The 26,998-nt window shown below is 42.8% G+C and overlaps 2 protein-coding genes across 2 annotated transcripts in view; both read left to right on the top strand.

Annotated features, from left to right (window-relative positions):
• The first annotated feature begins 1,336 nt into the window (after nt 1–1,336).
• Nucleotides 1,337–8,114, top strand: LOC104040901 (zinc finger protein 91). The gene is made up of 3 exons (XM_064448214.1): nt 1,337–1,482; nt 1,722–2,348; nt 3,213–8,114. The coding sequence occupies exons 1-3, from the start codon at nt 1,428–1,430 to the stop codon at nt 5,867–5,869; spliced, it is 3,339 nt and encodes a 1,112-aa protein (XP_064304284.1). The 5' UTR covers nt 1,337–1,427; the 3' UTR covers nt 5,870–8,114.
• Nucleotides 8,115–11,507: 3,393 nt separating this feature from the next.
• The window catches only part of CDC5L (cell division cycle 5 like), a 35,758-nt gene continuing 20,267 nt past the window's right edge, over nt 11,508–26,998 (top strand). Inside the window, exons 1-11 of the mRNA XM_064448213.1 lie at nt 11,508–11,678; nt 13,935–14,038; nt 14,943–15,104; nt 15,916–16,043; nt 16,992–17,091; nt 17,352–17,570; nt 19,106–19,250; nt 19,375–19,563; nt 21,116–21,264; nt 23,510–23,672; nt 25,397–25,561. Coding sequence (XP_064304283.1) covers nt 11,634–11,678; nt 13,935–14,038; nt 14,943–15,104; nt 15,916–16,043; nt 16,992–17,091; nt 17,352–17,570; nt 19,106–19,250; nt 19,375–19,563; nt 21,116–21,264; nt 23,510–23,672; nt 25,397–25,561 — 1,569 coding nt within the window. The 5' untranslated portion in view covers nt 11,508–11,633. The remainder of the gene's footprint in view (nt 11,679–13,934; nt 14,039–14,942; nt 15,105–15,915; nt 16,044–16,991; nt 17,092–17,351; nt 17,571–19,105; nt 19,251–19,374; nt 19,564–21,115; nt 21,265–23,509; nt 23,673–25,396; nt 25,562–26,998) is intronic.

The raw sequence follows: 26,998 nt of genomic DNA, 5'->3' as shown, positions 1-26,998 counted from the left end.
ACATGAAAGTCATATGGTATGGAATGACCCTGTCGGTCATTTGATCAAACTCCTTTGCAGAGCTGGGGTTGGCTGTCCCGGCTGTGCCCCCTCCCAACCTCCTGCCCACTCCATGGGGAGCAAAGAGAGGAACAGTGAACGCCTTAGTGTGGTGCAAACACTGTTGAAACAAAATATTGGTGCATTATCAACGCTGTTTTGGTCACAAATAAAAAACACCGCACCATACTGGCTGCTATGAAGAAAATTATGGCAACCAGACCCAGTACAAAAATTTACTTCACTTTTCACAAAAGCCTTTGGGCCTAATGACAAAATTACTTTGTTTTTTTCCTCTGTTTATACACTGAGTTGGCAGGGACATGGCACAAAGGAGCAAGTAGGATGAGGGGAAATGGCCTCAAGCTGTGCCAGGTGAGGTTTAGATTGGATATTAGGAAAAATGTCTTCACTGACAGAGTGGTCAGGCACTGGCACAGGCTGCCCAGAATGGTGGGGAAGCCACCATCCCTGGAGGTGTTCAAAAAACGTGTAACTGTGGCACTTCAGGGCATATTTTAGGAGGCCTGGGGGTGTTGGGTTGATGGCAGTTGGACTTGATACTAGAGGTCTTTTCCAACCTTAATGATTCTATGATTCTAAGTAACAGTGGGGCAAAGCAGTCTTTAAGCCTGGAGAATTTATTCGCTAATCAGAAAACCCCTCCTTCTGTGTGTCCTTCAGGAAAGCAGTATGCTGATTTCTGAGCTCAGACCCTCACCAACACCCTCTGAAGTTCACTCCGGAAGCCATCTCTGAGGGATGGCCCACGGTATCTATGGAAACGGCAGCCTGGGTGAGCCGGAGACCTCGCAGCTCCCCACCCTCACCCGGCAAACACGTCCTCAGACCTGCCCTGCAAACGCCTCTCCCCTCCCCTGCGGGCTCTCAGACCTCCCCCTCCCGAGAAGCAGGATCCAAGGGAACACGGCTTTCCACTACCAAACCACCAAAGCACCCCTCGTATTTCGGCGTGATGGAGTAACGCTCGGGGGCACCGAGAGGTCCGAGCCCTCCACCGCCTGCTTCACAGGCTACCTTAACTTTTTGTTTTGCTTAAAATGGGAATAGGTTTTGCGGAGCTTTAAAAAATCCCTCCCTGCCCACGGCTGGGGTGCTTTGGTCCAGGCAACGGGTAGAAAACGCGTTTAAAACTGATTTTTAAACCGCTTAAACCACAAGCGTTCGGGCAGGCGGACACCCCGCCCCTCCTCAGGCCCCGTCCCCCTGACGCACCCTCCAATCAGGAGCCGCGCACACTTGAAAACCGCGCGCGGGCGCGCCAGGAAGCGCCGTTCCCCTGCTCTTCCTGCGCACGCGCGGTGCGGTTTGGGGGAGACGGTCTGATTGCAGTGCGCAGCCGGGGCGGGTACAGGCCGCGCCGGGAGATGTCGGCGGGGCAGGGGGGGCCGGTGCCTGAGCCTGAGCCGGAGGCCGATGGTGGTAAGTGCCCGTTTCCCTGGTAGGGACCCGGTGGGGTTCGGACAGGGCTGGGGCAGAGGGGCGCGAGGCACCGGGGAAGGGGAGAGGCCGCTCCCCCGCCATGCCGCGGGTGGCCGGGGTGGTGGCCTGGGTGTGCGCATGCGCACTGGTCGACGCGCGGGCACAGCGGCGGGAGGGCGGGCTCCGATCGCTTCGGGTATTTCGGGAATTGTATTCATATTGTCCCTTTCTGTCCTCAGAGTCGCACGTCTTTGAAATTGTTCTCCCAGTCACCGTCTTTGTGCTGAGCGATGATGACTTTCTCCAAGATGACGCGGAGGAGCCGGTGGCGTCCTTTCCAGAGCTGGAGGATGAGTGGAAGCATAACTTAAACAACAGCGTTTTCCTAAAAAGCGATGTGATGCCTTCAAGTGACAGTAACAGTTTGAGCATTTGGGAAGAAAACAGCGCTCCAAATGAGGATAATAGTTTGAAATGCTATGGAGAAGAATTGGCTGCCGAGAGTGTGTGTAACAGATCAAAATCAACATCTTTAAGTGATCAATGTGATGCAGGCACAGATAAATATAGTCAAAATGGTGTGTTGCCTACATCGTCTTGCAAAACAGAGCTTACGGAGATAAACGAAACCAGCGACAGAAAAGAACGTGATGGTGATGATGGCCTTCAGAAGATGCCTCCTCCCCTCTCCTCTGCTGGCAATGAAGGTAGAGATGACATTGTCAAGACAAGCAGTCAGTTGGCATTGGCAGTGATATCTGAATGTGAAGAGAAGCTCGTCAGAACTGCAAGTCTTGGTTCTGATGGCAGTCGAGAGAAACAACCAGAAATTCACACGGAGATGGAGACAGTTGTTGAAATGGAAGGTAACTTGTTGATAAGACTAGTGCAAGAGTTTAAGAAACCTGGTAAATTTCAACTTTTTGAAATAGGTAGGAAAGTATATAGGAAGAATGGCAAAGGCGTTTATTTTAGAGTAAGCATTTCCGCATTGATTAATATATGCAGCAGAAAAAGAATATTGGCTTGAGTGTGCTCTCTTCTTCCGCAGACTCCTGTGAAAAATAGTGAAATTACAATCATTTGGTACTGTTTCATTCTGCTGCAGTTTGCAAAAGGGTGGCCTTTCATTAGGGAAAAGGATCTGAAAAAAAATTTAGGTTAAAGGGGTTTTTTTATCCCAGTTAGAGATATTAGGGAGAAAAAACCAACAGGTAGTAACTCTCATCGATGTAAGCAGAGACTGGGAGAGGCATAATTTAGGTTTAAACTCTACCATCCCTTACATCAAATGGAATTCCTTCAGGAAGAAAGTCATACAGAAGTACTAAGAGTACTTTGTAACAGATAAGACACCAGAAGGAGCATCGTACTTCTGAGAACAGAGCTCTAGCAAAGTTTGGTGACAGTACTTTCCTAGGAATTCTGGCATAAAGCTGTTCCATTAAAAACTGTAGGGGGTGTAGTGTTGTCTGTGAAATTCAGAGCTTTGAGTGAAAAGAGGAAGTGGCAAGAAGGAGGCTCCTAATTAGGGTTTCTTCTCTTAAAATATTATTTGAATATTGGGGGAGAGACACGAGGGAGGCATTAGGGAAGAAGTGGAGGTAGGAAAATATTAAGGAAGCAAAAGGGGTGAAGAGTAAGCAAGTCACTAGGTAATTTGGGGGTATTACTACCAATTAATCATGAACATTGGTGAATGTCATGCATGTGACTTTATCCCCCTGTAGATCCTGATTCTTCAAAGAATGGAGATAATGAATCTACTAACAGAAAAAGAAGCGAATGTGAACATGAAACTCTGAGTTCTCGTTTGGAATATGGCCTGAAAGAAGAACTGAAACTTACCTATAATTGTTCTGCTCCATTTCATAATGGATGTTCTCCTACTTCAGAAGAATTGCTAAAAGATCTAGGGAAACTGGAGTCAAATGCTTCCACTTCCGCTGAATCAAATACTACTGGAGAGCATATTTATAAGACATTAACACCATTTCCTAGAAAAAGACATCAGCAACAAAAAGTTGCTTCTTCTCTTGCAAGCCCAAAAGAATTCCAAAGCCAGCAAGACAATTTAGCATGGCTAAGTAATAATGTGACCTTCATACCTCTTTCTAAAGCATCTTGTTCTATAAATAAGCCTGAAAGATTGAATTTTAAGTGCAGGTTTTGTAGTTCTTTATATAAATACAGTGCGCATCTAAAGAAACATCTTTATTCAGCTCATAAAGATAAGAAAATACATAAATGCTGCTTTTGTAAAAGAACCTTCTTCTTTTTTGTCAACCTTAAGAATCACCTTAAACTTCATAATAAAATGACTAGGTTGCAAAAGGCAAGAAAAAACAGAATAAATGCGAGAAAAGCTAGTCAGAGAAAATCTGAAGAAAGGAAATTTGAGACCAAGAAAAGAGAAAGTAAATATGAGAAATTTTTCATCAAAATTGAAAGGGACTTTACACCTCTGGGTGTGCCAGTTAGTTTTTCCTGCAAAATTTGTTTCTTTACTTCATCAAATCCGAGGATTTTTATTCATCACATGAAAGGACATAAAGCGAAACCACCTTACCAGTGTCCTCAATGTGAATATTCCTGCATTAGCTTATCCTATCTGTTAAATCACATGTACTGGCATGCTGGATATAAGCTGTACCAGTGCAGGTTTTGCACCTTTTTCTCATTATATTTTGCAAGCATGGTAAGGCATAGCTACATACACACAGGGGCTAAACCATATTCCTCCGAGTTCTGCCAGTCAGCATTCACAAGCACCACTGGGTTAGAGAGACACGGAAGATTACATGTGGGCAAAGAACCATGCCAAGGGCAGCAATGCGACTTTGTAAGTGGAAGGAAGAGAACTCGAAGACCTTTAAAGAATTATACATGTGATGAGTGTAACATAGTGTTTTACACTAGAGGGCATCTCAGCTTTCATAAGAAATTTCATGAACAGTTTAAGGCTCCTGCTAATGGATATATGAATCAGAGCAATGAATATCATAAAGACAAAATATGCAAAGTTGACAGTGTCTCCCAGGATCATGTTTCTCTGTCTCCTGGTAAAGAAAATGATTGTCTCAGTGGGGGAATGCTGGCTCCAGAAGTAGACTTTGAGTGGGCAGGTGATGTGCAGGACAATAAGAAAATGTGCTCTGGAAAGAAAATCCCTGAAAACAGCCATGGAAGCAGCAGCTTACCATTTATTGGGAATAGATCAGAAGTTCCTCTGAATTCATACAAAATGGATGCAGTCCTTTGCAAAGAGCAACCTCTATTCAACTCCAAGACCTCTCATTCACAAGTTCAAGATGATGATGCATATCATAAATTTGTGGAAAAATTAAAGGATACGTGGCCGTCCAGTTTGTCTACATTCAAAATGTACAAGTGCCAACGCTGCAATTATGCTACTGCTGTCCATAGTGACTTTAAGCTGCACCTAAAAATACATACAGATGAAAGACTGTTTGTGTGTAAAGAATGCAATAAGGCATTTCAAACATCAAGCCATTTGAAGAAACACAGCCTTGTTCACATTAAGAATGAATACGAGTTTGGCCATTGCCTCTATGTAGATAGCCGCTTAGAAGATCTTGAATTGCAACATGAAATGCATGTAGGCATGTGTCCAGAGAGAGAATTTCGTTCCTCGGAAGGTTCAAACAGCATCCATTCCTTGCTTGGTTCGGAATTCTGTGGAGTACAGCCAGATGTCCAGAGAGGCAGAGAAGATGATTTGCTAGAACAAAGTCAGCCACAATTCTATCAGTGTGCAGAGTGTGAGTACACTACTTATATTTTAAGTAACCTTGAACTGCATGTAAGAACTCACACAGGTGAGAAACCCTACAGCTGCAGTGTTTGTCAGAAGAAGTTTCGTACTTCCAGTCACCTGAAAAGACACAGAGTCACACATTTTAATATGGAGCATCTCAAGTGTAGGAACTGTGACTATTCAACAAACAAATGGCTGTCCTTGAAACAGCATCTGGCTTCACACTCGTGTGGGGAAAGCTTATCTACTGGCTGTCTCTATGAACAAAAGCAGCTACCTGTCAAAACATACACGTGTGAAGAGTGTGGCTATTGCACAGCCCACAACGGAAACTTGAAGCTACACCTGAGAATTCATACGGGGGAGAAGCCCTTCAAGTGCAGTCAGTGTGCTCTTGCTTTCCGCACATCTAGCCACCTGAAGCGCCACTTACTGACCCATTTAAAATTGCGCTGCAGAAGGTGTAAATTTTCTACGGTAGATAAACTTGCTTTCCAAAAGCATGTAAAAACACATGCAAAAAAGTACAAGTGTGGAACGTGTAATGTGATGCTGCCTACCAAAAAACTTCTGGAAAAGCATAAGCGGCAACATAAGCTTGGAGTATAAGCTTGGGAATTGCAAGTTGGCACTCGATTCTGGAGGTGGTTACGTGTCCTGAATTTGCTCATTGTTTTATATTCCCCTGCTGTCCCCAGAATGATGGCTGGTAATGGATGCAGCTAGCGTTTTGATCCAGAGAGTGAGACTCAGGGGTAATGGCTTGCTCCAGGTTCTTCTGAGGGCTTCAGTTCTGGCACAGCTGGGGCTAAAGAAGATCTTGGAGGCATTTTTTCATGCCCGAGTAATTTCTTAATACCATGAGGTCAGTTATGATTTGGCCAATATTCATCAGTTTAAACAGTTACTCTGTGCCACTTATTTTCTTGTAAAAAAAGTTAATTAAAAAAAAATCTCATGTCTAAATGAAAGAATGCTTAAAGGGAGGGAAGGAAGTGCACGTTATATTGTGTAGTAATAACTCTTCATTTAAAAATTGTCAGTGTGTTTGGATGCTTAATGCTACCTCCCATCTGCTAAAAGTTGCATTCCGTACTCCCAGGTTCTCTTGCAATACTTGCAAGGAAGAAAAATAGTATCTCACCAAATTACAGAAATAAGATTGATGTCATCACAGGATAATTGTGAAAATGTGTTCTGTATGTGTGTGTCTATAAAAGGTTTATTAGGCAGTTATCTTACTGGTACGTGGGGTAATTCTTTGAGCAGTCTGACAGAAATGGTAATGTCCTTAATCGGATACTTTATGATACTGAGAATCCTTAAGTTAATCTTCAATTTTAAGCAAATGTCTAATGTTAATCTAGTATGAAATTCTTTATCTTTTCTCAGGCTGGTAGTTACTGTGTTCTTTGTTTCTTAAAACAGACAATATTATGCTTTCAAAGAACTTCTGTTAATTTAACCACTTGCTGGTATGTCGCAAATACTACTTTAGTTAAATAAAAACCTTAGCAGTATCTTGAACTGTAAACTTTATTTTGTTAAAGAGCTTTACTGTGTGTCTAAAATACCATGTATAAGGGCCACTTGTGCCAAACGGCAGCTGTTACCTGGTATGGTGAAGACAGATGGATCGTTCCTCCACTTTGTATTCAAATCTAGACAAATCTTTGCTTGTTTTACAGAGATATACAGAATGACTGAAACACAGAATGGCAGGGCTTGGAAGGGACCTCTGGAGATCATCTTGTCCAACCCCCTACTTGAGCAGGCACACCCAGAGCAGGGGGCACAGGAACGCGTCCAGGCAGGTGCAGAAACTCATACGTGGACATCACTGACTGTAGTATGTTCAGTGGTCTCGATAACAGCGGTGTTACCCTCCTGTGTGGGGAAAGACTAACTGTCCCCTAACGTTACAGTTCAGCCCATGAGACAGCAGAGTAAAGCTATAGCTTAATTTAGAGAATGTAAACATGAAACTAGCATTTTTTACTGTTCTCTAATGTATGCTTTTCTTCATAAATATAATATTTTGCAGAGGCTCTCTGGTAGTATAGGAGATGGGCTTGAAATGGTTGCCCAGAGAGGTGGTGAAGTCTCCCTCTTTGCAGATACTCTGGACGTGGTCCTGGCCAACCAGCTCTGCGTGGCCCTGCATGAGCAGGGCTTTGGACCAGATGGCCTACAGAGGTCCCGCAGCCGTTCTGTGATTTGGAACTCAATTTTCCAAGAGTGATTGAAACTCATGAATAGATATATGTATATGCCAGATCAGCAAAGGTCTTTAAAGTGATCTAGTTCTTTGTAGTCGCAGTAAAATCAGACAAGTAAATATGTCTGACTGTGAACCCTGGTAGTTACAGATGTTTTTACTACAAGCTGGGAAGTTGCCATCTGGGAATCAGTGATTCAAATCATAGAATAATTGAGCTAACACCCGACACAGTTGTGAAAAAGAAGAACACACTGTTATACAAGCATGGATAAATTTTTACCTGCATTACTGTACAATTCTGATCATTTATTTTAAGAAAAAACTCAAAAGAACCAGTACAAAGAGGAAACGAAACTGGTGAAGACAATTGTAAGCCTAAAGATCAGATCAGATTAAGAAAGCTACATCTGAGAATAGTTGTTTAAAAGTATGGTGTACAATGATGAAGAAGGGAGCCCAATTTAAGGGGAAAAATTCATTGACAGAAATTGTAAAAGGAGTTTGTAAGAAGCATAAGTTTTTATTTTAGTTGTAAGTAAGAACAGAAGACATTTTCAGATGGAGCTTGATGAGTTTGTAGAAATAATTATTCTGGGTTGTTGCCTCTAATAAAAAATAAAGTGTTTCATGACTTAGGAGGCTTTCCTCTGTTCTTTATGCAATGCACTGCGCTTTTGGGGATTGGAAGTGATTCTCAGTCTGACAAGTCAGAGAAATTTAAATGTAAAGACACACTCATTTTAAAATAAAGACACAGGCTATTCTCAGTATTACTGTTTTTGCTAGCTAAAAGTAATTTTTTATTTTTGCAGAGATTTAACAAAAATCAAAGCCTTTCCTAGACCATACTACAAAGTTTTCTATCTCAACCAAAAAAGTTTGCTTAACTTTCTTTATGAACACATCTTGAATTAGGACAAAGCAGTAGAACGTAATAGAAATCACACTGATGACAAGTAGCTTGAGCAAATAGGTGTCATTTTATCTGCTATGCATCTACTAAATAAGTGAACAAAAGTTAACCACAGGGTGAAGTAAGTTAATCACAGAATGGTGGGGGTTGGAAGGGACCTCTGGAGATCACCCCGTCCCACCCCCTGCTTGAGCAGGCACCCCCAGAGCAGGGGCACAGGACCGTGTCCAGCTGAGGTTTGCATGTCTCCAGGGAAGGGACTCCACAGCCTCTCTGGGCAGCCCGTGCCCCTGCTCTGGCACCTGCACAGGGAAGGGGTTTTTCCTCATATTGAGGTGGAACTTCCCATGTTCCAACTTATGCCCATTGCCCCTTGGCCTGGTGTTGGGCGCCACTGAAAAGAGCCCGGCCCCACTGTCCTCATGCCCACCCTTTAGGTGTTAACAAGCATTGATGAGATCCCCCTCAGTCTTCTCTTGTCCAGGCTGAACAAACCCAGGTCTCTCAGCCTTTCTTCATAAGGGAGATGCTCCAGCCCCTGATCATCTTGGTAGCTCTCTGCTGGACTTGCTCCAGCAGTTCCCTGTCCTTCTTAAACGGCGGAGCCCAAAACTGGACACGGTACTCCAGATGTGGCTTCACTAGGGCAGAGCACAGGGGGAGGATAACCTTCCTCAACCTGCTGGCCACGCTATTTTTAATGCACCCCAGGACACCGTTGGCCTCCTTGGCCCCAAGGGCCTGGTGCTGGCTCAGGGTCACCTCGCTGCCCCCCAGCACCCCCAGGGCCTCTCAGCAGAGCCGCTCTCCAGCAGGTCCCCCCCAGCCTGTGCTGGTGCGGGGGGTTGTTCCTCCCCAGGGGCAGGATCTTGCACTTGCTCTTGCTGAATTCCCTGAGGTTCCCCTGGGCCCAGCTCTCCGGCCTGTCCAGCTCTCGCTGGATGGCAGCACAGCCTTCTGGTGTATCAGCCGCTCCTCCCACCTTGGTATCGTCAGCAAACTTGCTGAGGTTACGCTCTGTCCCTTCACCCAGGTCATTGATTAATATATTAAACAGGACAGGACCCAGCACAGACCCCTGGGGAACACCGCTAGTGACAGGCCTCTATCCAGACTCTGCTCCATTGATCACAAAATTAATGTAGGTGAATAAGGCCATACTGCAATAGGGTTAACCACCAAGCAGATTCATCTACAACACAAGGAAGGAGATACAACATTTTCTTTGTTTCACTTAGAAAAGGTAAGAAGTGTGGAAGGTCCAGCAGTTGTTTTGAAATAGCAGAAATAGCTGCTAATTCAATGCCAAGAAATAGATTAGGGTGAGAAATGCAATGGCAGCTCAGTGCATTGTTACCCAGTTGGGAATTTCAGAGCCCCAGGTAACATTTGCATCTCAGAAACGATGGTGAAAGAGGCATTGTAACAGCGACTTATTGCAGCTGCTCTTGCAAACACTGGTAGCTATAATCCAGTAATGAAGCTCCTCCATGGCCTTCTTGATAAATTCCATTTTTGCTGTGGGACAACGGATGACACAGGTGAGACTTCAGCTGTGAGAAATACTATTAATTAAATCTTGTAGGTGTGAATGTAAGTACAAACTGTGGATTATCTGGTCTCTTTCAACTACTAACAGTTTAATGCAAAAATCATGATGGGTGACCCCTCCTTAAACTCACTGGACTCAGTGCCAGAAAAAAGGAGAAGACAGCTGTCTCTGCCTGGTGCTCCACTTGGAGGGCTTAGCCATGTCTGAAATCCTTGCGAGGCCTGTCCTGGCAGGCAGCAAGGTGCAGAGATCTCTGAGTGCTGCTAGGGAGCCTAAAATGTATGATTTAATAGGTGTTAAAATCCATATGTTACTATATGCTACTTGTTCAATTTTCATTTGGGCTACAGTGCACCCATGTAAATGCATGGTTTTTTGCAAGTTACAGAAACATACTGAAAATGTAACATTGGTGAAATTTGTTTTTCTTCTGCTGTCCCCTTCATAGAATCACAGAATCATTAAGGTTCGAAAAGACCTCTATGATCATCAGGTCCAACCGTCTACCCAACACCCCCAGGCCTCCTAAACCATGCCCTGAAGTGCCACATCTACACGTCTTTTAAATACCCCCAGGGATGGTGACTCCACCACCTCTCTGGGCAGCCTGTTCCAGTCCCTGACCACTCTTGCAGTAAAGAAATTTTTCCTAATATCCAATCTAAACCTCCCCTGATGTAGCTGAAGGCTGTTTCCTCTTGTTCTATCATGAGTAACTTGGGAGAAGAGACCAGCCCGCCCTCATAAAACCTCCTCTCAGGCAGCTGCAGAGAGCGAGGTCTCCCCTCAGCCTCCTCTTCTCCAGGCTAAACCTAAACCCCAGCTCCCTATCACACCTGCTCTCCAGGCCCTTCTTCAGCTCTGCTGCCCTTCCCTGGACACGCTCCAGCCCCTCAATGTCCTTCTTGTTCTGAGGGGCCCAAAACTGAACCCAGGCAGAGTGAATCCAGCCCCTCTGCCCCAGGCCTGGAGCGTTGCCTGGGGTTGGTGTGACCCAAGTGTGGGACCCAGCACTTGGCCTTGTTACACCTCATACAGCTGGCCTCGGCCCATCGATCCAGCCTGTCCAGGTCCCTCTGCAGAGCCTTCCTACCCTCGAGCAGATCGACACTCCCACCCACCTTGGTGTCACCTGCAAACTTACTGAGGGCGCACTCGATCCCCTCATCCAGATCAGCAATGAGGATATTAAACACAACTGGCCCCAATCCTGAGCCCTGGGAACCCTGCTCGTGACCAGCCGGCAGCTGGATTTAACTCGGCTCACTACAGCTCTCTGGGTTCGGCCGCCCAGACGGTGTTTGTGTCCGTTGGGGAATTTGACAGAACTAAATAAACAGCGCCTGCGTTACGTCAGCGCCGCGCGGGCCGCTCCGCCCTGCGCACCTCCAGCCGCCAGGTGGCGCCAGCGCAAAGCGCCTTCCAAGAGGTCCGGCTCGCGGGAGCGCAGCGCGGCCGAGCCCGCGCCTGCGCAGAGCGGTCAGCCCACACCCCCCCCCCCCCCCCGTTGCCCCCGCCCCTCCCGCCGCGGCCCGTACCGTGTCCCCTGTGCGCCTGCGCAGAGCGCGCGCCTGCAGCGCGGAGGGCGCCTGCGTAGGGGCTCGGCCGGCCTCGCTGAGGCGAGCGGCGTTTCGTTCCTTTCACCCCGTTATTCTCTGCAGGACTTCGAGCCCCCATTACCGCCAAGATGCCGCGGATTATGATAAAAGGCGGCGTGTGGCGGAACACCGAGGTAGGACTGCGAGAGCTTTAATCCCACACCCCCCAGGCCCGGGGCCTCAGCGGCTGAGGGGGCGGGGGGGCGCCTTGCTCTAGTACGCAGGCGCGGTGGGGGTGGTGGTGCGCATGCGCAGCGGCCTCGTGTCGTGGGGTGCCTTGAGACAGTGGGAGGGGTGGGGAAGGCGGGGACCTTCTTGGGCCTTCTGTTGTGTTTGGTGGGGTGGGGGGTGCGGCGGCGGGTTAGGCATCTGCAGGCACTGTGGCCATGGGGGGCTGGATTCCTCAGCAGCCTGCACCTTCCTCCTCGCCCCCTGTCCTGGCGGGCAGAGGTCAAATCGGTGTTATCTGGCCTGAAGGCTGCGCCTTGGCGAGGATGGGGTGTTCAGCTGTGCGTTTGTCCTGTCCCTGCCCCCTGGAGGAGCCGTCCCCAAAGCAGCCGGAGTGGGTGTGTGGGCCGTGTTGTTCTCGGAGATGTCCCTGTTGTAGACTGGAGTGTGTCTTCTACTGCATAGGCAGGGTTCTCTAGAGGTATGAGGGAGCTGGAATCTCTTGCCTTTGAAGACCTTTCCAAATGCAGGAATGGTGAAGATGGGTATGGGCTCTTCATACACTGAAATGCTTTTGTACACAGACATTCACGTGCCATTTGAAAAAGAGCACAAAACCCCCACCCTCCTCTCCCGTTTTCACCATCACATGCTTTCAGAACAGCAAGTGATCATGGAAAGGAAAATATCACAAGAAATCAAGGATGTCAATTTTATTAGATGGCATGTTTAAAGGAAAAGCAGGTACTTGAAACTGTTAAATCCAGAAGTCTACCACTGTATACTGTGACCACTGGGCATGTACATAGTTCCAAAAAGCAGTGAGAAAAATTAATGGAAGATAAACGTAATGTGTGCTGGGAAATGTACTGGAGGTGCTTTTAACCCCTGTCACATATCAGCTGTGTGCCAGGAGGCAGCTGAATTGGAGGTCAGGAGAGGATAGGAAGAACCACTGTGCGCTTACCCAGTTCTTATGGCCTTCCATAATTTTGGTGATTGTTAAGAGAAACAGCAGTAGATCATTTTTTCACCCATTTTTGTGTACCAGGGCGAAATAGCTCTCTTTAGTGCTATTTTTTTATTAACATTTTGTTTATACACACAACATTAAAACTATAGAAAGTGGAACCAGTTGATATCAGGTCATTAGGAAAATGACCCATTACTTCCAAAAAAGCCTGCTAATGTCATCGGTATGGCTACTGTATGCCATATAAAACTAAGTAAATTTTAAAAATCAAGCAAGGGTTTATTTTTTAATAGAAATTTAATGACTTGTTTCCTGTAGCAGCTCGAGCTGGAGCTTGTCATCAGCTTACAGGTAAAGCTGCCATGTGCTGAGAGATGCCTGTGCTGGACGGAGTGTCTGTCCTTGATGACTGGCACAGTGTAGCTGGACAGATTCTGGACACAACTACAAGTACTTATTGGATACAGAAGGGGAACATCTCTGGTTGACAAGGCTGCAAGAATAGCTTAGATGCATTTAAAATACCATTTTCTGACCTTTGAGGAAACCAAAAATAATGAACCCATTTAGCCGGGGGAGGGGAGAGAGGGCTGATGGGTGGATTGACAGACAAATGATAGAACTTCTAGCTTTTGATCAAATCTCAGTGCACACTTTGATGTATATGAAATACCTCACTCCCAAGCTGAATCCATTACATTCTCCCCCCACCCCTACAGTTCATAAGCTTTTTGTGGTACTTGTTTTTTTAACAGCATATTCCTTTGATAGGTAAATATTCCAGTTGCATTAAAATATGAGAAACAGACAAAAAAGGATAATTTTTGGTATTATCTAAAATAAGCCACGAGAGGTATCTGTCAAGTTTATTTTATTTTTCCAAATGTTGTGTCATTACCAAACAAACACTTCCCTAAGTCTTTATTGCTGACCTTCAAGGAAGACTTTCAGAACCTTTAAACACTGTACGTTAAAGAGCAGTGACAGTAATTGTTTGGGAGGTTCTGTCTGGCCTGTGAAATAGGCCATAATAATCATCACTTACCTTTTTTCATTTAATCTGTATTGATTTCATTGGTCTTTGAAATACAAATCCTCATTCATCTTGAGAATAAAATGTGCAAAAGGAGCAGCAGTGCTGTGCTGTTTCCACTGGGTCAGCCCGTTAGATGAAATCTGCCATGTACTCCTCTGCTTGAGCTTAAACTTTCTCTCTTGTGATCTGTAACAGTTTCTTTTTTTCTTTAAGGATGAAATTCTGAAGGCGGCTGTGATGAAATATGGCAAAAACCAGTGGTCTCGTATTGCTTCTTTATTACATAGAAAATCAGCAAAGCAGTGCAAAGCCAGATGGTAAGAAAGAAATGCCATGTCAGGGAATATGAGATTCATAATTAGTGGGAATCTAGAAGTTACCACAGATTAATTTATGTCACAGAGAAACAATAGTTTTAAGATTGTTTGATTTCTGCTATTGTGTGTATTTTGAATTCCTGTTGCTTGAAAGTAAATTAACAAGAGTAGCCAAATGTTCTCTTTGCCAGTGGCTGCAGTGCCAGCAAATGCAAGATCACATAAAATTGCGTACATTTTTTTCCATATTTACACATTTTTAATCAAAGAGAGTATTTCCAATGAAGTAAAATGGTAAGATACTAATCTCCCTTATAGATAGCTTCCTAATTTTTCATAATGAGAGTTTGACTCGAGGATAAATGTTTAGAAATTGTACTGTGGCATTTCAGTTTATATAAAAAACCCAGAAGCTTAAAACTAATGCAAATGCATGTAATATGAATCTGTTTCAGAGTCAGACTTAGTTTCTCAAGTACTGAACTGTACATATTTATTAGAATACTTCTGTGTAAAGGTAACAGTACTGGCACAATTTAAGATTAGTAAGATAACCGTTGAAGGATCCAGACTGAACAAATCTACCATAAATGGTAACTTTGGTGGTGATTTTTGCTTTTCTTTTTCTGGATTAATTCTCTGACTCCTTATTTTGCCAGTATAGAGAAGGGGAAAGGAAGAAGATGCAGTATCTGCATGAGAAGTGGTGGATAAATAATACTTTTTAAAGCTCTAATAAAAATACTCTGGAGTAATATCCTTTTGTACAGAAAATAACTTTTGTGAAATTTGCATGACAAGATTTTGAAACCATATTGTGATAGTTTGGGTAAATACTGCTCTGAGTTAAGACAAATCGGGATAGCTTGGCTCTGTTGTCCTTATTTTTTTCACTTTTTAACAGGTATGAATGGCTAGACCCAAGCATCAAAAAGACAGAGTGGTCACGGGAAGAAGAGGAGAAGCTGTTGCACCTGGCCAAGCTAATGCCAACCCAGTGGAGAACCATTGCCCCGATCATTGGGAGAACTGCTGCACAGTGTTTGGAACACTATGAATTTCTGCTGTGAGTTACTGTTTTGCTAGCGGTGCATACCAGGAGAATCTGCAGAGTTTCTTGTATCGGTGTGTCATTCCTTTATCCTACAGTGCTGAAGTATGGTGGTTTCAAATTGACCAAGCCCTTTTGTAAGCAAGTCCTTGAGGACTGTTTGTTTTCAGTCGATATGTCTGGCTTGAAAGAAGCAGCTCCTGAAACCTGGGAGAGCAGGCTAGAATAGAGCGAGCTGTGTGTTTTCTTGCTTCTGGTTGTTCTGGCTAGAGGAATGTCAAGATTAATGCATTTTGTGGGCTTCTGTTTCAGGTTTATTTGGGTATTTTTTGACTGATTGATAAGCACGAGAGAGTGTGTGAGAGAAAAGAAAGACATAAATCATGTGTTGTCATGTGTCATCTCTGTATGCTACAGAGGGTTTCTTTAGGCCATGAGAAGAGAAGGAAGTGCTGTTTTCCCTTGTGAGCTTTCTTCATTCTGGTGTAATTAGTTGAGTATAAAAGCATAATGGGAAACTCTTGATTGTTAGTTTTGTCACACTGCTTGAATTCTTGTCCTTGCTGTTAAGGATTACCCGAGGACAGTTCTCTACTATTAGCGTTGTCAGTATAGTGTTTTTATATAATATTTTTTATTGTTTTAATATAATACTGTGTTGGCTTCTTTTGTCTAACTTAAGATCACAAAACTGTACCATGCTCATGAATCTTTTCTGCAGTAGTTGTGTAACAGGTTTGTGTATGGTATGTAGTATAAGGTTACTTTTTTAATCAGTCTTTGGGGACAAAGAGCCAGGTGTGACGTACATACAATGTGTTTTTAGGGACAAAGCTGCTCAGAGAGACAATGAAGAAGAAACTGCTGACGATCCTCGGAAACTTAAACCGGGAGAAATTGATCCAAATCCAGAAACCAAACCAGCCAGGCCCGATCCTATTGACATGGATGAAGGTAAAATAGGAATTTGTTTACCATTTTTGACAGAAATCTGTTCTCTGTGGTTTTGCTTTTCACACAGCCTCTGTACCCTGTGTTTCTTTTGTCTTTTTTTCTTCTCTCTCCAGATCATTTTTTTTCTTACAGGCTTTGTCTTATTTCTGTGTCTGACCAGTCAGCTATATTTTTCCAGTTTTCTTTTCCTTTTCTTGGTCTGTTTCCTGCCTTCTCATTTGTCTTTGTCATCTCTTGCCATGACGGACTGTTCCTTGCTTTGACAGCTGCTCTGCTTGTTTATATTCTTACTTCTGCATCTTCATCTTTTTCCATCAGCTCATACCTCCCAGATGAATCCCTGCTGAAGCACAGGAGGACTATACGGTGCTTTTCATTGCACATAGCAATGTTAGGAACTAAAAAATGTACATTGCCAAAATTCCATGAGTGGACCAATGGTGTTTTTGAACAGTCTTGGGTTCACAAATACGACACTCTTGGGTCTGGATGTAAATGAAATGAACAAATTCTCTAATGCAGTACTCTAAGGTGAAGACGTAAATGAAATTAAAATTTCATTGGTGTGGTCACGTTGCCTCTTTCTGTAGAAATTTTGATGATGCTGTAGAAATCAGTTGAATTATTTTCAACATCAGATGGTTTTTTCTTCAAGTCTTAGTTTGGCCAATCATCGATCATCTGGCCAGTGATTTGGAAAATGTAGTGAGCTGAATCATTTTCATCATTAGGCATTTTTTTTTCTTAAAGTCTTCATTTCATCTGGCCAAAGATTTAGAAAACATATTGGCACAACTTGGAGCAAACTAGTTTAGCGCTCATGCAGAACCTTTGGAAAACACTGATTCATTCAGCTTTTAAAGATTGCTTCTGATCTTAGTGTCACTTTTTCCCTTACTCCCATCTTCAAGTGCAAACTCATAGCTGTATTTATCTGAACTATTGTAGATGAACTTGAAATGCTGTCTGAGGCTAGAGCTCGTCTGGCTAATACACAGGGAAAGAAGGCCAAAAGAAAAGCAAGAGAGAAGCAGCTGGAAGAAGCTAGGTAAGCTGAGGTGTAGTTTCATATACTGGGACTGCTTTTGTTGACTGGAGCATTTAAAATGCATATAAAGTCAGGCACAGCCTTAAGTCATTGCAGAATCAGACTTTTTGATAGCTGTTTGTGACAAGAGCTTCATTCTCATTGTGAAAGTCTGTGCAGCCCTATCTCAGGGCAACCAATTAAAGTAGTACCAGATCTTAGGCTACAGGAGCCACCTATAGGTATGCACTTTAAATCACATAGTGCTACTCCTTCTTTAGACGGCTTGCTGCTCTCCAGAAGAGAAGAGAACTTCGGGCTGCTGGAATTGAAATCCAGAAAAAGAGAAAAAAGAAGAGGGGTGTTGATTATAATGCAGAAATTCCTTTTGAAAAGAAGCCTGCCCCTGGTTTTTATGATACGTCAGAGGAAAACTACCAGTCCCTGGATGCAGATTTTAGGAAGCTACGTCAGCAAGACCTGGATGGAGAATTAAGATCGTAAGTGTGTGTTATACTAAGGAGGGAACAGTGTATTTGAAAAACTCCAAAGTATAGATAAGTGTTAAGTCCTGGAAATGTCTGAAATATTATGTGGATAGGAGTTATATTTTCTGTGGTACAGGTGCAGCTTGCTTCTGCCTTTTAAGTCTCCTGTATTTTTAATCTTTCTAAAAGGTCTAGTCGACCTTTTTTCATGAGAATAAACTTGCTCATGCACGTTCTTGCTGTTGAAATTGAAATGTTAAGATTTTTGAGGTTCATTTTCTTTTAGCAGTAGATTTGCTTGTGTATTTGCAGACCTTGCTCCAAGTAATAACTTTATCAAGATTGCTTACAGGATTAGATCTTATTTGGTGTGCTATTACTTTTGATGGAATTGTTCTTAAGTAGAATCTCCTTAAATGCTTAATTTCTCTCCCTCCCCCCAAAAACCCCCAAAACATGCAGCTGAGAAATTAAATGCCATCTTCATCATGAGCAGTATGGTACATATTTAATGATACAATCGCATTTCTTACTACTTCTGCCAATTGCTTTTTACTGAGAGAGTAGGTCCAGTGCTACATATGATTTGGTTTATTAGCTTAGCTTGCGATCTAATTGATTCTTTCTGTATGGCTGTTAATTCAGAGGGTCTGGCAGGAGCTTCAGACTAAAGCTTATGTTTTCACAGCCAGAATCCATTGCTGTTTGAAGAAAATACAATTTTTATTAAATACTGAAGAGAAATTGGTTCCCATATCCCACAGAAAATGTTCGTCTTCCCTTAGCAACTGCTGGAGAAAAGGGACTGTTCATGTCCTCTGATTCTTGCTATATAAATTCTTGAACTGACATTTTTTTCTTGCTCCTATGACCCTGTTGACTGTGGCTGAAGCAACCACCTGTTGCCTAATTCCATAATTTAGAAGCTTTATACTACCCTGTTGTAAATTCTGCTGCAAGATCTGCAGACCATATCCCCCAGTTGAGGGAACTGGGGTTGTTTAGCCTGGAGGAGGCTGAGGGGAGACCTTATCGCTCTCTACAACTACCTGAAAGGAGGCTGTAGCGAGGTGGGGGTTGGTGTCTTCTCCCAGGTTACTAGTGATAGGACGAGAGGAATCGGCTTCAGGCTGCGTCAGGTGAGGTTTAGATTGGATACTAGGGAAAATTTCATGACTGAAAGGGTGGTCAGGCACTGGAAGGGACTGCCCAGATTGGTGATGGAGTCACCATCCCTGGGGGAATTTAAAAGACGTGTAGATGTGGCACTTCCGGGCATGGTTTAGGAGGCCTGGCGGTGGTGGGTTGATGGTTGGACTTGATCATCGTAGAGGTCTTTTCCAACCTTAATGATTCTGTGATTCTACTCTATGATTCTAATGATTTAACTTCTGCACCACAAGGTGGTTTCACTCCTCCTGCAACATGTATTTTTTTTAGCAGATCCAACTTCTGATTAGGGTACAGGCTTTTTGCTCTTTGTTTGTTTGTTTTACTTGGTAGCTGTTCTGTGTGTTCTAAAATAATTCTGTTATCCATAATGGCAGTGAAAGGGAGGGAAGAGAGCGCAAAAAAGACAAACAACATATGAAACGAAAAAAGGAGTCAGACTTGCCTTCAGCTATTCTACAGACCAGTGGAGTGTCAGAATTTACCAAAAAAAGAAGTAAACTAGTGCTTCCAGCTCCTCAGGTAAGCTGTTCATTGACCAATAAACAACTTATAAGGCCAATGCCAATCAGTAATTCCTGTTTTATCAAGTGGGTCTTGTGGATGTATTTTATCTTAATATGCCTTGGAATTTTCTCTTTTAAAGATATCTGATACAGAACTTGAAGAAGTTGTAAAAGTAGGCCAAGCGAGTGAGATTGCACGCCAGACTGCTGAGGAATCTGGAATTACAAACTCAGCTTCCAGCACCCTTCTGTCTGAATATAATGTGACCAACAACAGCATAGCTCTAAGGACTCCCAAAACACCGGCAGCACAGGACAGGATCCTGCAGGTACAGTACAAATGTACAGAATGGGCTTTTAGTTTTAGTGCAGTCGTCAACTGAATAGAAGGTACCACAGAAATGTTCCTTAGATTATGTGCCATACTGGGGTTTGAAGTGACACATGATCTTGAGGATACACCAAAAGGCATAGAACCAGATGCTGTTCTGTCTGATCAGTTGTCATGACACTTCAAAACACCATGATACTTTTATTTTTTTGTATTGCATGAAACTTTCAGCATTACCCATTCTCCTGGTGTTTTATATAGTTTCTCCTTGTCTTGGGTACCTCTCAGCATTGAAGATGTATGTGGTGTTTTTGTCCTTAAAAGAATGTCTCTTATGTTGTTTCCTACTTAGTTTTGCTGTTCAGCTTTTATTTCAGTTAACAAGAAGTAACTAACTGCAACAGCGCACTAATATTTTCCTAGCACTTTATTGGCTTAAAACCACTTAAGACAAAGATAGTCAAACACCTACCTCTGCAAACCTCTGAATTTGTGTTGTACTGATTGAGAGTTGCGTGTTGATAATAAGCTGTATTTCAACAGGTTTTGTTTCATGATAGGAGAAAAGAGAAGGTTACTGACTCTGCAGATTATGACAGGAAGTTGGAACAGGGGAAGTTCGACCTCGATATGAGGAAAAACCCCTTCCCTGTGCGGGTGCCAGAGCAGGGGCACAGGCTGCCCAGGGAGGCTGTGGAGTCCCTTCCCTGGAGACATGCAAACCTCAGCTGGACGCGGTCCTGTGCCCCTGCTCTGGGTGTGCCTGCTCACGCAGGGGGTGGGACGGGGTGATCTCCAGAGGTCCCTTCCAACCCCCCCCATTCTGGGATTCTGTGACCTAAGTCTCTGTGCAGTATTTGCAGGAACAGTCATGTTCACCTTCAGATAAAGTACTCTGACATCAGATATGTCTCAGTATTATGCATATACACAGTTCTGTAGGCGGATCGGTAGTCTTCCGTGAAAATAATTGCTATATGCAGTAGTTTCATCATCTCAGCTCATTTTCAGTGTGTTCTAATTCTTCATTGTAAAGGAAAGATAAAAAATAGGGGGGTATTCATAAAAGCCCCAGTTGAGTCATGGACCAAAAACCTGAATAGCGACCTGTCTCTTGTGGAGCATTCTCCCTGAAGTGGAGTTTGGAGAAACTTCATTGATGTTGGATTTCAGAGTGCAAGTGCCCTGTTCCCGCTGAAAATCAGGATCCTTAGGATGACCTGACTATTCAGTCACTAACAAATCTTGCAGATTTATGGAGTCTGGCAGACTGAAGGAATCTGAAACATTAAGTAAGCCTCTAATTTCTGCAGTTCCAATTTAGAATATATTTTGCAGGAAATGAAGATTAAAATCCCTTTCAGTGGAACAGTAGGGTTTGTAAATACCAGTGTATGGCAGTTAAGAAGTGTTAAACGTTTTCCACAAACTGATTGATATTCAAAGAACTCTTCAGCTGTTCTTACTGCTAATGAATCTGTTAAACATGTATAGTAGAGTGTGACTCTGAAAGTCTTAGTGATGTACTGCATGTGTTGTCTGTTATACAGGAAGCACAGAATTTGATGGCTCTCACAAACGTGGATACCCCCCTGAAAGGAGGTCTTAACACTCCCTTGCATGAAAGTGACTTTTCGGGGGTAACACCACAGAAGCAGGTTGTTCAGACTCCAAACACTGTGCTTTCCACGCCCTTCAGGTAAAGTCGACTCTTTTTCTAGTGGGTGTTTGGCTGGGCGCGTGTCTGGTGGAGGGAGCGGACTGCAGTGTGTGAGACAGTAGGTTATAATCAGTGCTTCAAACCAAATTTTAATTCACTTTTATTTCAAGCCCTTGTACAACTTTCTCCTTCTCCGTGTCTTTCACAAGCGCAGCCACATCATCTTCATCTGTATTTGTACAGTATATAGCTCACTGGAGTTTTGGTCCAAAATGAGGTCTTCTGTGGTCTAGAGCAATATAAATTATACTGAAGTAACATAGGAATATAAATAGTAAGATGGAGCGTCGTTCTGTATGTGAATCCTAGCCTTTCCAAAGTACTACCTCTGAGTCGAAGGTGTGGGAGGTCCCTTACCCAAACCCACACTGAATTTTTGAAAAGCTGGAGTAAATATTTTATAAGCCATATATATCCAAAATAAAATATTTCTTGTATTGCCAATCTAAATAGTATGGAATTGCTGGTTTAACTCTTACGGTGGGTCCTGAATAAATATATTTCCCACAAATGCCAAATACCATACAGCTAAAAAATATTACACTTGGTACATTTTGTCTGTCAATTTTTTCAGCTTAGGTTCTAATTTTACTTGTATCATGCTAGTAGGAAAAGTGGAGAATGAAGTAAAAAGGACCTTTATGGCAGCTTTTCAAAAGCAGCTTTATTTTGTTGTTTAAAAGCTGTGTGCAAAAGCCCTGCTCTTTTAATTGGATCTACGTAAATGAATCCTTTTCTGGAGATCTGTTGGCGTCAGCGCGGTGCAGAATGAAGGTAGAGTTTGGCCTGGAGTGATCTGGCTGTTCATTTGGGTTATTTTGTATTAAAAAAAGTAAAGATATTATAATTTTGTTGTTTGTTTGGGGTGGTTTTTTAGTTTCTGAAGTTCAGATTTGCACATGTAAATATGATGCCTGTGTGTCAACTTGGCTTGCTTGCAAAAGTGCTCTATCAGTGTCAAAATCCAGGACCTTGAGCAGAGAGACAAAAACCCCATTAAATGGTTAAAAATAAAGGGAAGCCAAAATTTTTAAGGAGGTGGAGTAGTGAAGCAGAGCCATTATCTTACTAATTAGGCTAAAAGAGCAAATGTTTAAGTACTCCTTTTTTCCTATGATGGTATGAAATTTGTAATACTTGATGTAAGGTTTTTATGGAAGTTGTTGCCTTGCATTAGATTTTTTGTGTTGTTTTAGTATCACTTGCCTCCCACAGACGTACCCAGTAAATAAGGCACTGTTGTATCCTTTACAAGAGGACCAGTAGTGTGTGACAGGCCATACATACAGCTGTGTTTGTCCACTATTATGGCATCTTACTGGCACTACAGAATTACAGTAGTTAGTAGCGGAAACGATGTATTAAATTATCTTGTCCAGTCTGCTTCTGCTGGGGTTATTCTCTACAGCACGCATACTTGTCACTGCTGTCGGAAAATATTTACGTAAGTGTAGATGAGTACCGTAATGTAGGCTTTTTTCTAAGAGTTCTTCGCCTTCCTGAACTTTTTGAGACATTTAACAGCGTCTTATCAGTTTATTATCATCATTATGTGAAACCTCATTAAAAGTTGGCAACAGGAAACTTGTGACTATGTCTAAGACAATGTCTGCATGCCTTTCATGTAGCAGGTTATTGGGACAGAGAAAAATATTTCTTCCCACTCTAGAGGAGAAGCAACTGAGGCCCACAAAATCTAAGACTTATTCCATCTTGCCTAACCATAGGTGTTTAAAAGTACTGAAGGAGTAATTACATTACAATAATTAGTCAGTGAAAGCAAAGAGGCATCTTCAGAGTGATTCATTCAGCTGTAAGATGGGACAGCTGTTAAGCCAGATGAATTTAGAGTGACTTGCTGCAGGTGGTAGGGAAATCAGAGGTTGCAATTAAATCCTGATTACTGTATTCCAGAATAGTGCCTGGTGAGTAGATAGCCTCTTCTCTCAAAAGTAACTGTGGGATTTTGTGTTGATGTAGTATCTGAAACTTCTCTTAACACAATGACATGCCTAGATTTCCGCTTGACAGGTACTTGGTTACACCTTGGAAAGTTTAAACGGATTTTTTTTTTGATTCTTCTAACTGCATATTAGGGTTTCACTGCCCCCCCCCCCCCCCCCCCGAAAAAAAAATCTAGATTTAATTTATTAACAGCATTCAGACTTTTGCAAGGAGAGCTCTTTGGGGAAAACAATAAATTACTGTATCCCTCTTCCTCTAGAACACCTTCTCATGGACCAGAAGGCTTAACTCCTCGTGGAGGACTAACTCCTAAACCTGTGGTTGGTACAACTCCTGGTAGAACTCCACTGCGTGATAAATTGAACATCAACCCAGAAGAAGGAATGGCCGATTACAGTGACCCATCTTACGCAAAACAAATGGTAAGAAGCACTTAAGAAGTGGATATCAGTGCTCTATTATTTTCAGGATTTTTAATTCTCATCTCCTGATCAGAATTTAATTTGATAGCAAGTGTTACTTTCTACCACTTGTCTACAGGTCTGTACTCATCACCTGATAAAATCAAATCTTCATCCGAAAGAACAGAAATCTTGCCACTTAGAATGGCTTTCGGTGTGCTCAGTAAAAGCACCCTAAAGCTATTTGTCAAAGAAGACATAGTTAAGTTTCAGTCCTACTTATATCTTTGAAGCTGAGCAGGAAATGTATCTCAAGGAAAGATTCATTTTTCTTGCAATACTATGCAGCCCTCAAATCCCTCATCATCTTGGCTTCCCGATTTACCTCCAGGACCTTTTCATCAGCCTGTCCCGTTGACAACATTGAGCTAAAGGAGTTTGATTTTTGCCATTAGGAGCACTTGGTTTTGAGATGTCCAGTAACCTGAGTCCCATCCAGATTCTTTCATCACCTTTGGCAACAGATGTTTCCATTCTTGGAGATTCAGCCAGATGTACCCTGCCCATTAGATATGGTATAAAAGGGCATATACCTAATAGGTAGCACCTTGGGAACTCCTTTTATGTGGCTGATTCTGCAGCCTTAACTGTGGCTTTAGGTATCTCCCACCAGAGCTATTGACATTTTTCTTTTGGGGCTAGCTAAGGATATCTACTTAAAGTTTTGGGCATGTTGTTCTTGCAAAAATAACTCTTCAAGTTCAAAATTTCAGATTTTCCCCTTAGCTTGAAAGACAAGGTTTATTTCATGTCCTTATACTTCCTTTGGTTCTGTCTTTAGCCTTTTTACAGTAAAAAGGCTTTTTGCTGCTAAAAGGAAAACTGGGGCTTCAGTTTCCTGATGGACTCCACTTGTTTCCAGATCTGGTGCTGTTTGTCTCATTTTTGTACTGTGCCACAATCCCAAGATTTGTGAGCAGCTGCAAGGAAAAAAGTTCCAGTTAGGCATGCAAATACCCTTGTGTCCGTTGTCAGCCTAGACCCATTTTCACATATTTCCAGTTTCTTGAAAGGTGTTTATGTGAATCTCCACTGTTGTACTGAAGCTACTGGGAGGCGAAGGTGCCATGCTGTTGTTCTACTTGAGTGTTTCAGCCTGTTTGAAGATTTCATTAGCTATCTTTAAGAAAGCTGTGTGTTGCTTTTTCAGCAACAGAGAGTTTCTGTGCTTTATAATCCATAAACTCTGGGGTGGTGGTCTGTAGGCCAGCCTGGATTAATAACATACCCCTTTTGGCAGACTTCAAATATTTTGTTTCTGTTTGCTTTCATAGAATGTCCTGAGTTGGAAGGGACCCTCAAGGATCATCAAGTCCATCTCCTGTTCCTTGCACAGGACAACCCCAAATTCACATCATGTGTCTGAAGGCGTTGTCCAAGTGCTTCTTGAATAGCGTCAGGCTTGGTGCTCTGATGCCTCCCTGGGGAGCCTGTTCCAGGGCTCCACCACCCTCTGGGGGAGGAACCTTTTCCTAATACCCAACCTAAATCTCCCCTAGCACATCCTCCCGCCATTCCCTCAGGTCCCTTCCTGCCATTCCGTTGGGCTTTGTAGCAGACTAAAATTGCCAGATGATATCAGTTGTGTATTGCTTACGTCTGCTAGCGTAGATTAATGGAATTTGATTGTATTGCACTGTAGTGCATGAATTCAGAAGCATTACATCTTACTGTTGTTTCAACAGGAGAGGGAGTCTCGTGAACACCTGCGCCTTGGACTCATGGCCCTTCCTGCTCCAAAGAACGACTTTGAGATTGTTTTACCTGAAAATGCAGAAAAAGAACTTGAGGAGAACGAAGTAGATGAAACCTTTGTAGAAGATACTGCTGATATAGATGCCCGCAAGCAGGTAGGTGTGTGTGATGCGGGTAGTGCCTGTTGTTTAAAATAAGATATCTTCCTTGTATGGTTCGCATAGTTTCACACGTGTTTAGTGGAAGTGGTACAGCTTCTACGGAATAACAAAGTAAAATGTACCTGTTGTCTGTGCTGCCATCAGACAATACACACGCGGTGGCTAAGCCAGGTTTCTCTCTGAATCCTTTTCTTAATTTGTTAATGTTATGTATCGCACGTCATTTTCTACAATGAAGTCTCTAAGAGTGTGTATGACCTACCTCCTGCGTTTGTCCCCCAAAGGATAAAAATATAATTAAAATCACTTTTCTGCAGAGGCATGTGTTCGATTTTTAAGTACATGAGAATTGTGCCTTTTTTTTTTTTTCCAGTTTCATGTTATTCTCTCACAGTTAAAGTTACTGTTTGTGAAATGTGAGACAGGTATATACGAATTCAGGAAGGCTGGTTGCACACAGATAGAAATCTGCCATGTGGTGAATTGGTCCCTTTTGTATGACTTGTACCACAGGATTACACAGGCACCCAGGTTGTGAATGGGTCTCTGGGTGTTTTTTTTTTCTTTTGTTTCAGAATCTAGGAAGGCTGGACAAAGTGCTAGATTAAATTCTGCTGGTTTAATTACTGGCTAGTACAGCTTTTTGAGACACTTCGAATTTTTCTGTTTGTAAGAACAGTGTATTTTCCATTTATTGCTTATCCTAATTTGTGTGATGCAAATCTGCTTTTGTTATATACCTTCAAGTGGTTTTTGAGTTCAGAGAGGTTTTTGCCAACGCCTGTGCTTTGACAAGTGAACAAAATATTTTTAAAAAATCCTGTGCTCTGCTATCTTCTAACATGATAAGGATTTCCCAGAATTTGATTCCTACCATGTGCCATTTGGGAAGGAACATGTTATATACATTTAGAGGCATGTCTCATGCATATACACACACACATAAAAGGTCTGCATAAATACCGATAATCTGTGTATGTAGAACAGGGAAAAGAATTTGAGTTGTAGTATCATACAAGAGAAAAGCATCCTGCCTTTCAAATGAAGGTGTGACGTGGCTGGGGTTAGAACATGGAAGATCTTGGTCATCATTCCTGAAGTTTTAGACAACACTGCCTTTTCATATTATTTATTGCGTGAAAGTGGAATGTGAGGAGAAATCTCATGTTTTTATACTTTCACAAGTATTGTTTTAGTGAAGTAGTTACTTTATGTCATAGAAGAGTACAAATAGTCCTGGCTGTAAATTTAAGGGTCTGTCTTTTCCTAGTGGATTTCCTGTCTGGTGAGTTAGAGCAGATGCCAAACTTGATGTGGAGAAATTTGTAAAAAGCAGTCTGCTGGGGTTGAAGCTGAAGGAGAATTTGATGGCTGGAAATGACTTTTTAGGATATTTCTCCTCTTAAGTTAGTCTGCTGTGCTCTTCCCATT

The sequence above is a fragment of the Phalacrocorax carbo genome, chromosome 3, assembly GCF_963921805.1.
Source record: "Phalacrocorax carbo chromosome 3, bPhaCar2.1, whole genome shotgun sequence".
Classification (NCBI taxonomy): Eukaryota; Metazoa; Chordata; class Aves; order Suliformes; family Phalacrocoracidae; genus Phalacrocorax; species Phalacrocorax carbo.
This window is presented reverse-complemented; position numbering and strand designations above follow the sequence as displayed.

Coding starts and splice junctions, on each gene's coding strand:
- LOC104040901 (XM_064448214.1), top strand. CDS start 1,428: ATGTCGGCGGGGCAGGGGGGGCCGGTGCCTGAGCCTGAGCCGGAGGCC. Junction 1,483..1,721: donor TGAGCCGGAGGCCGATGGTG/GTAAGTGCCCGT, acceptor TTCTGTCCTCAG/AGTCGCACGTCTTTGAAATT. Junction 2,349..3,212: donor GACAGTTGTTGAAATGGAAG/GTAACTTGTTGA, acceptor ATCCCCCTGTAG/ATCCTGATTCTTCAAAGAAT.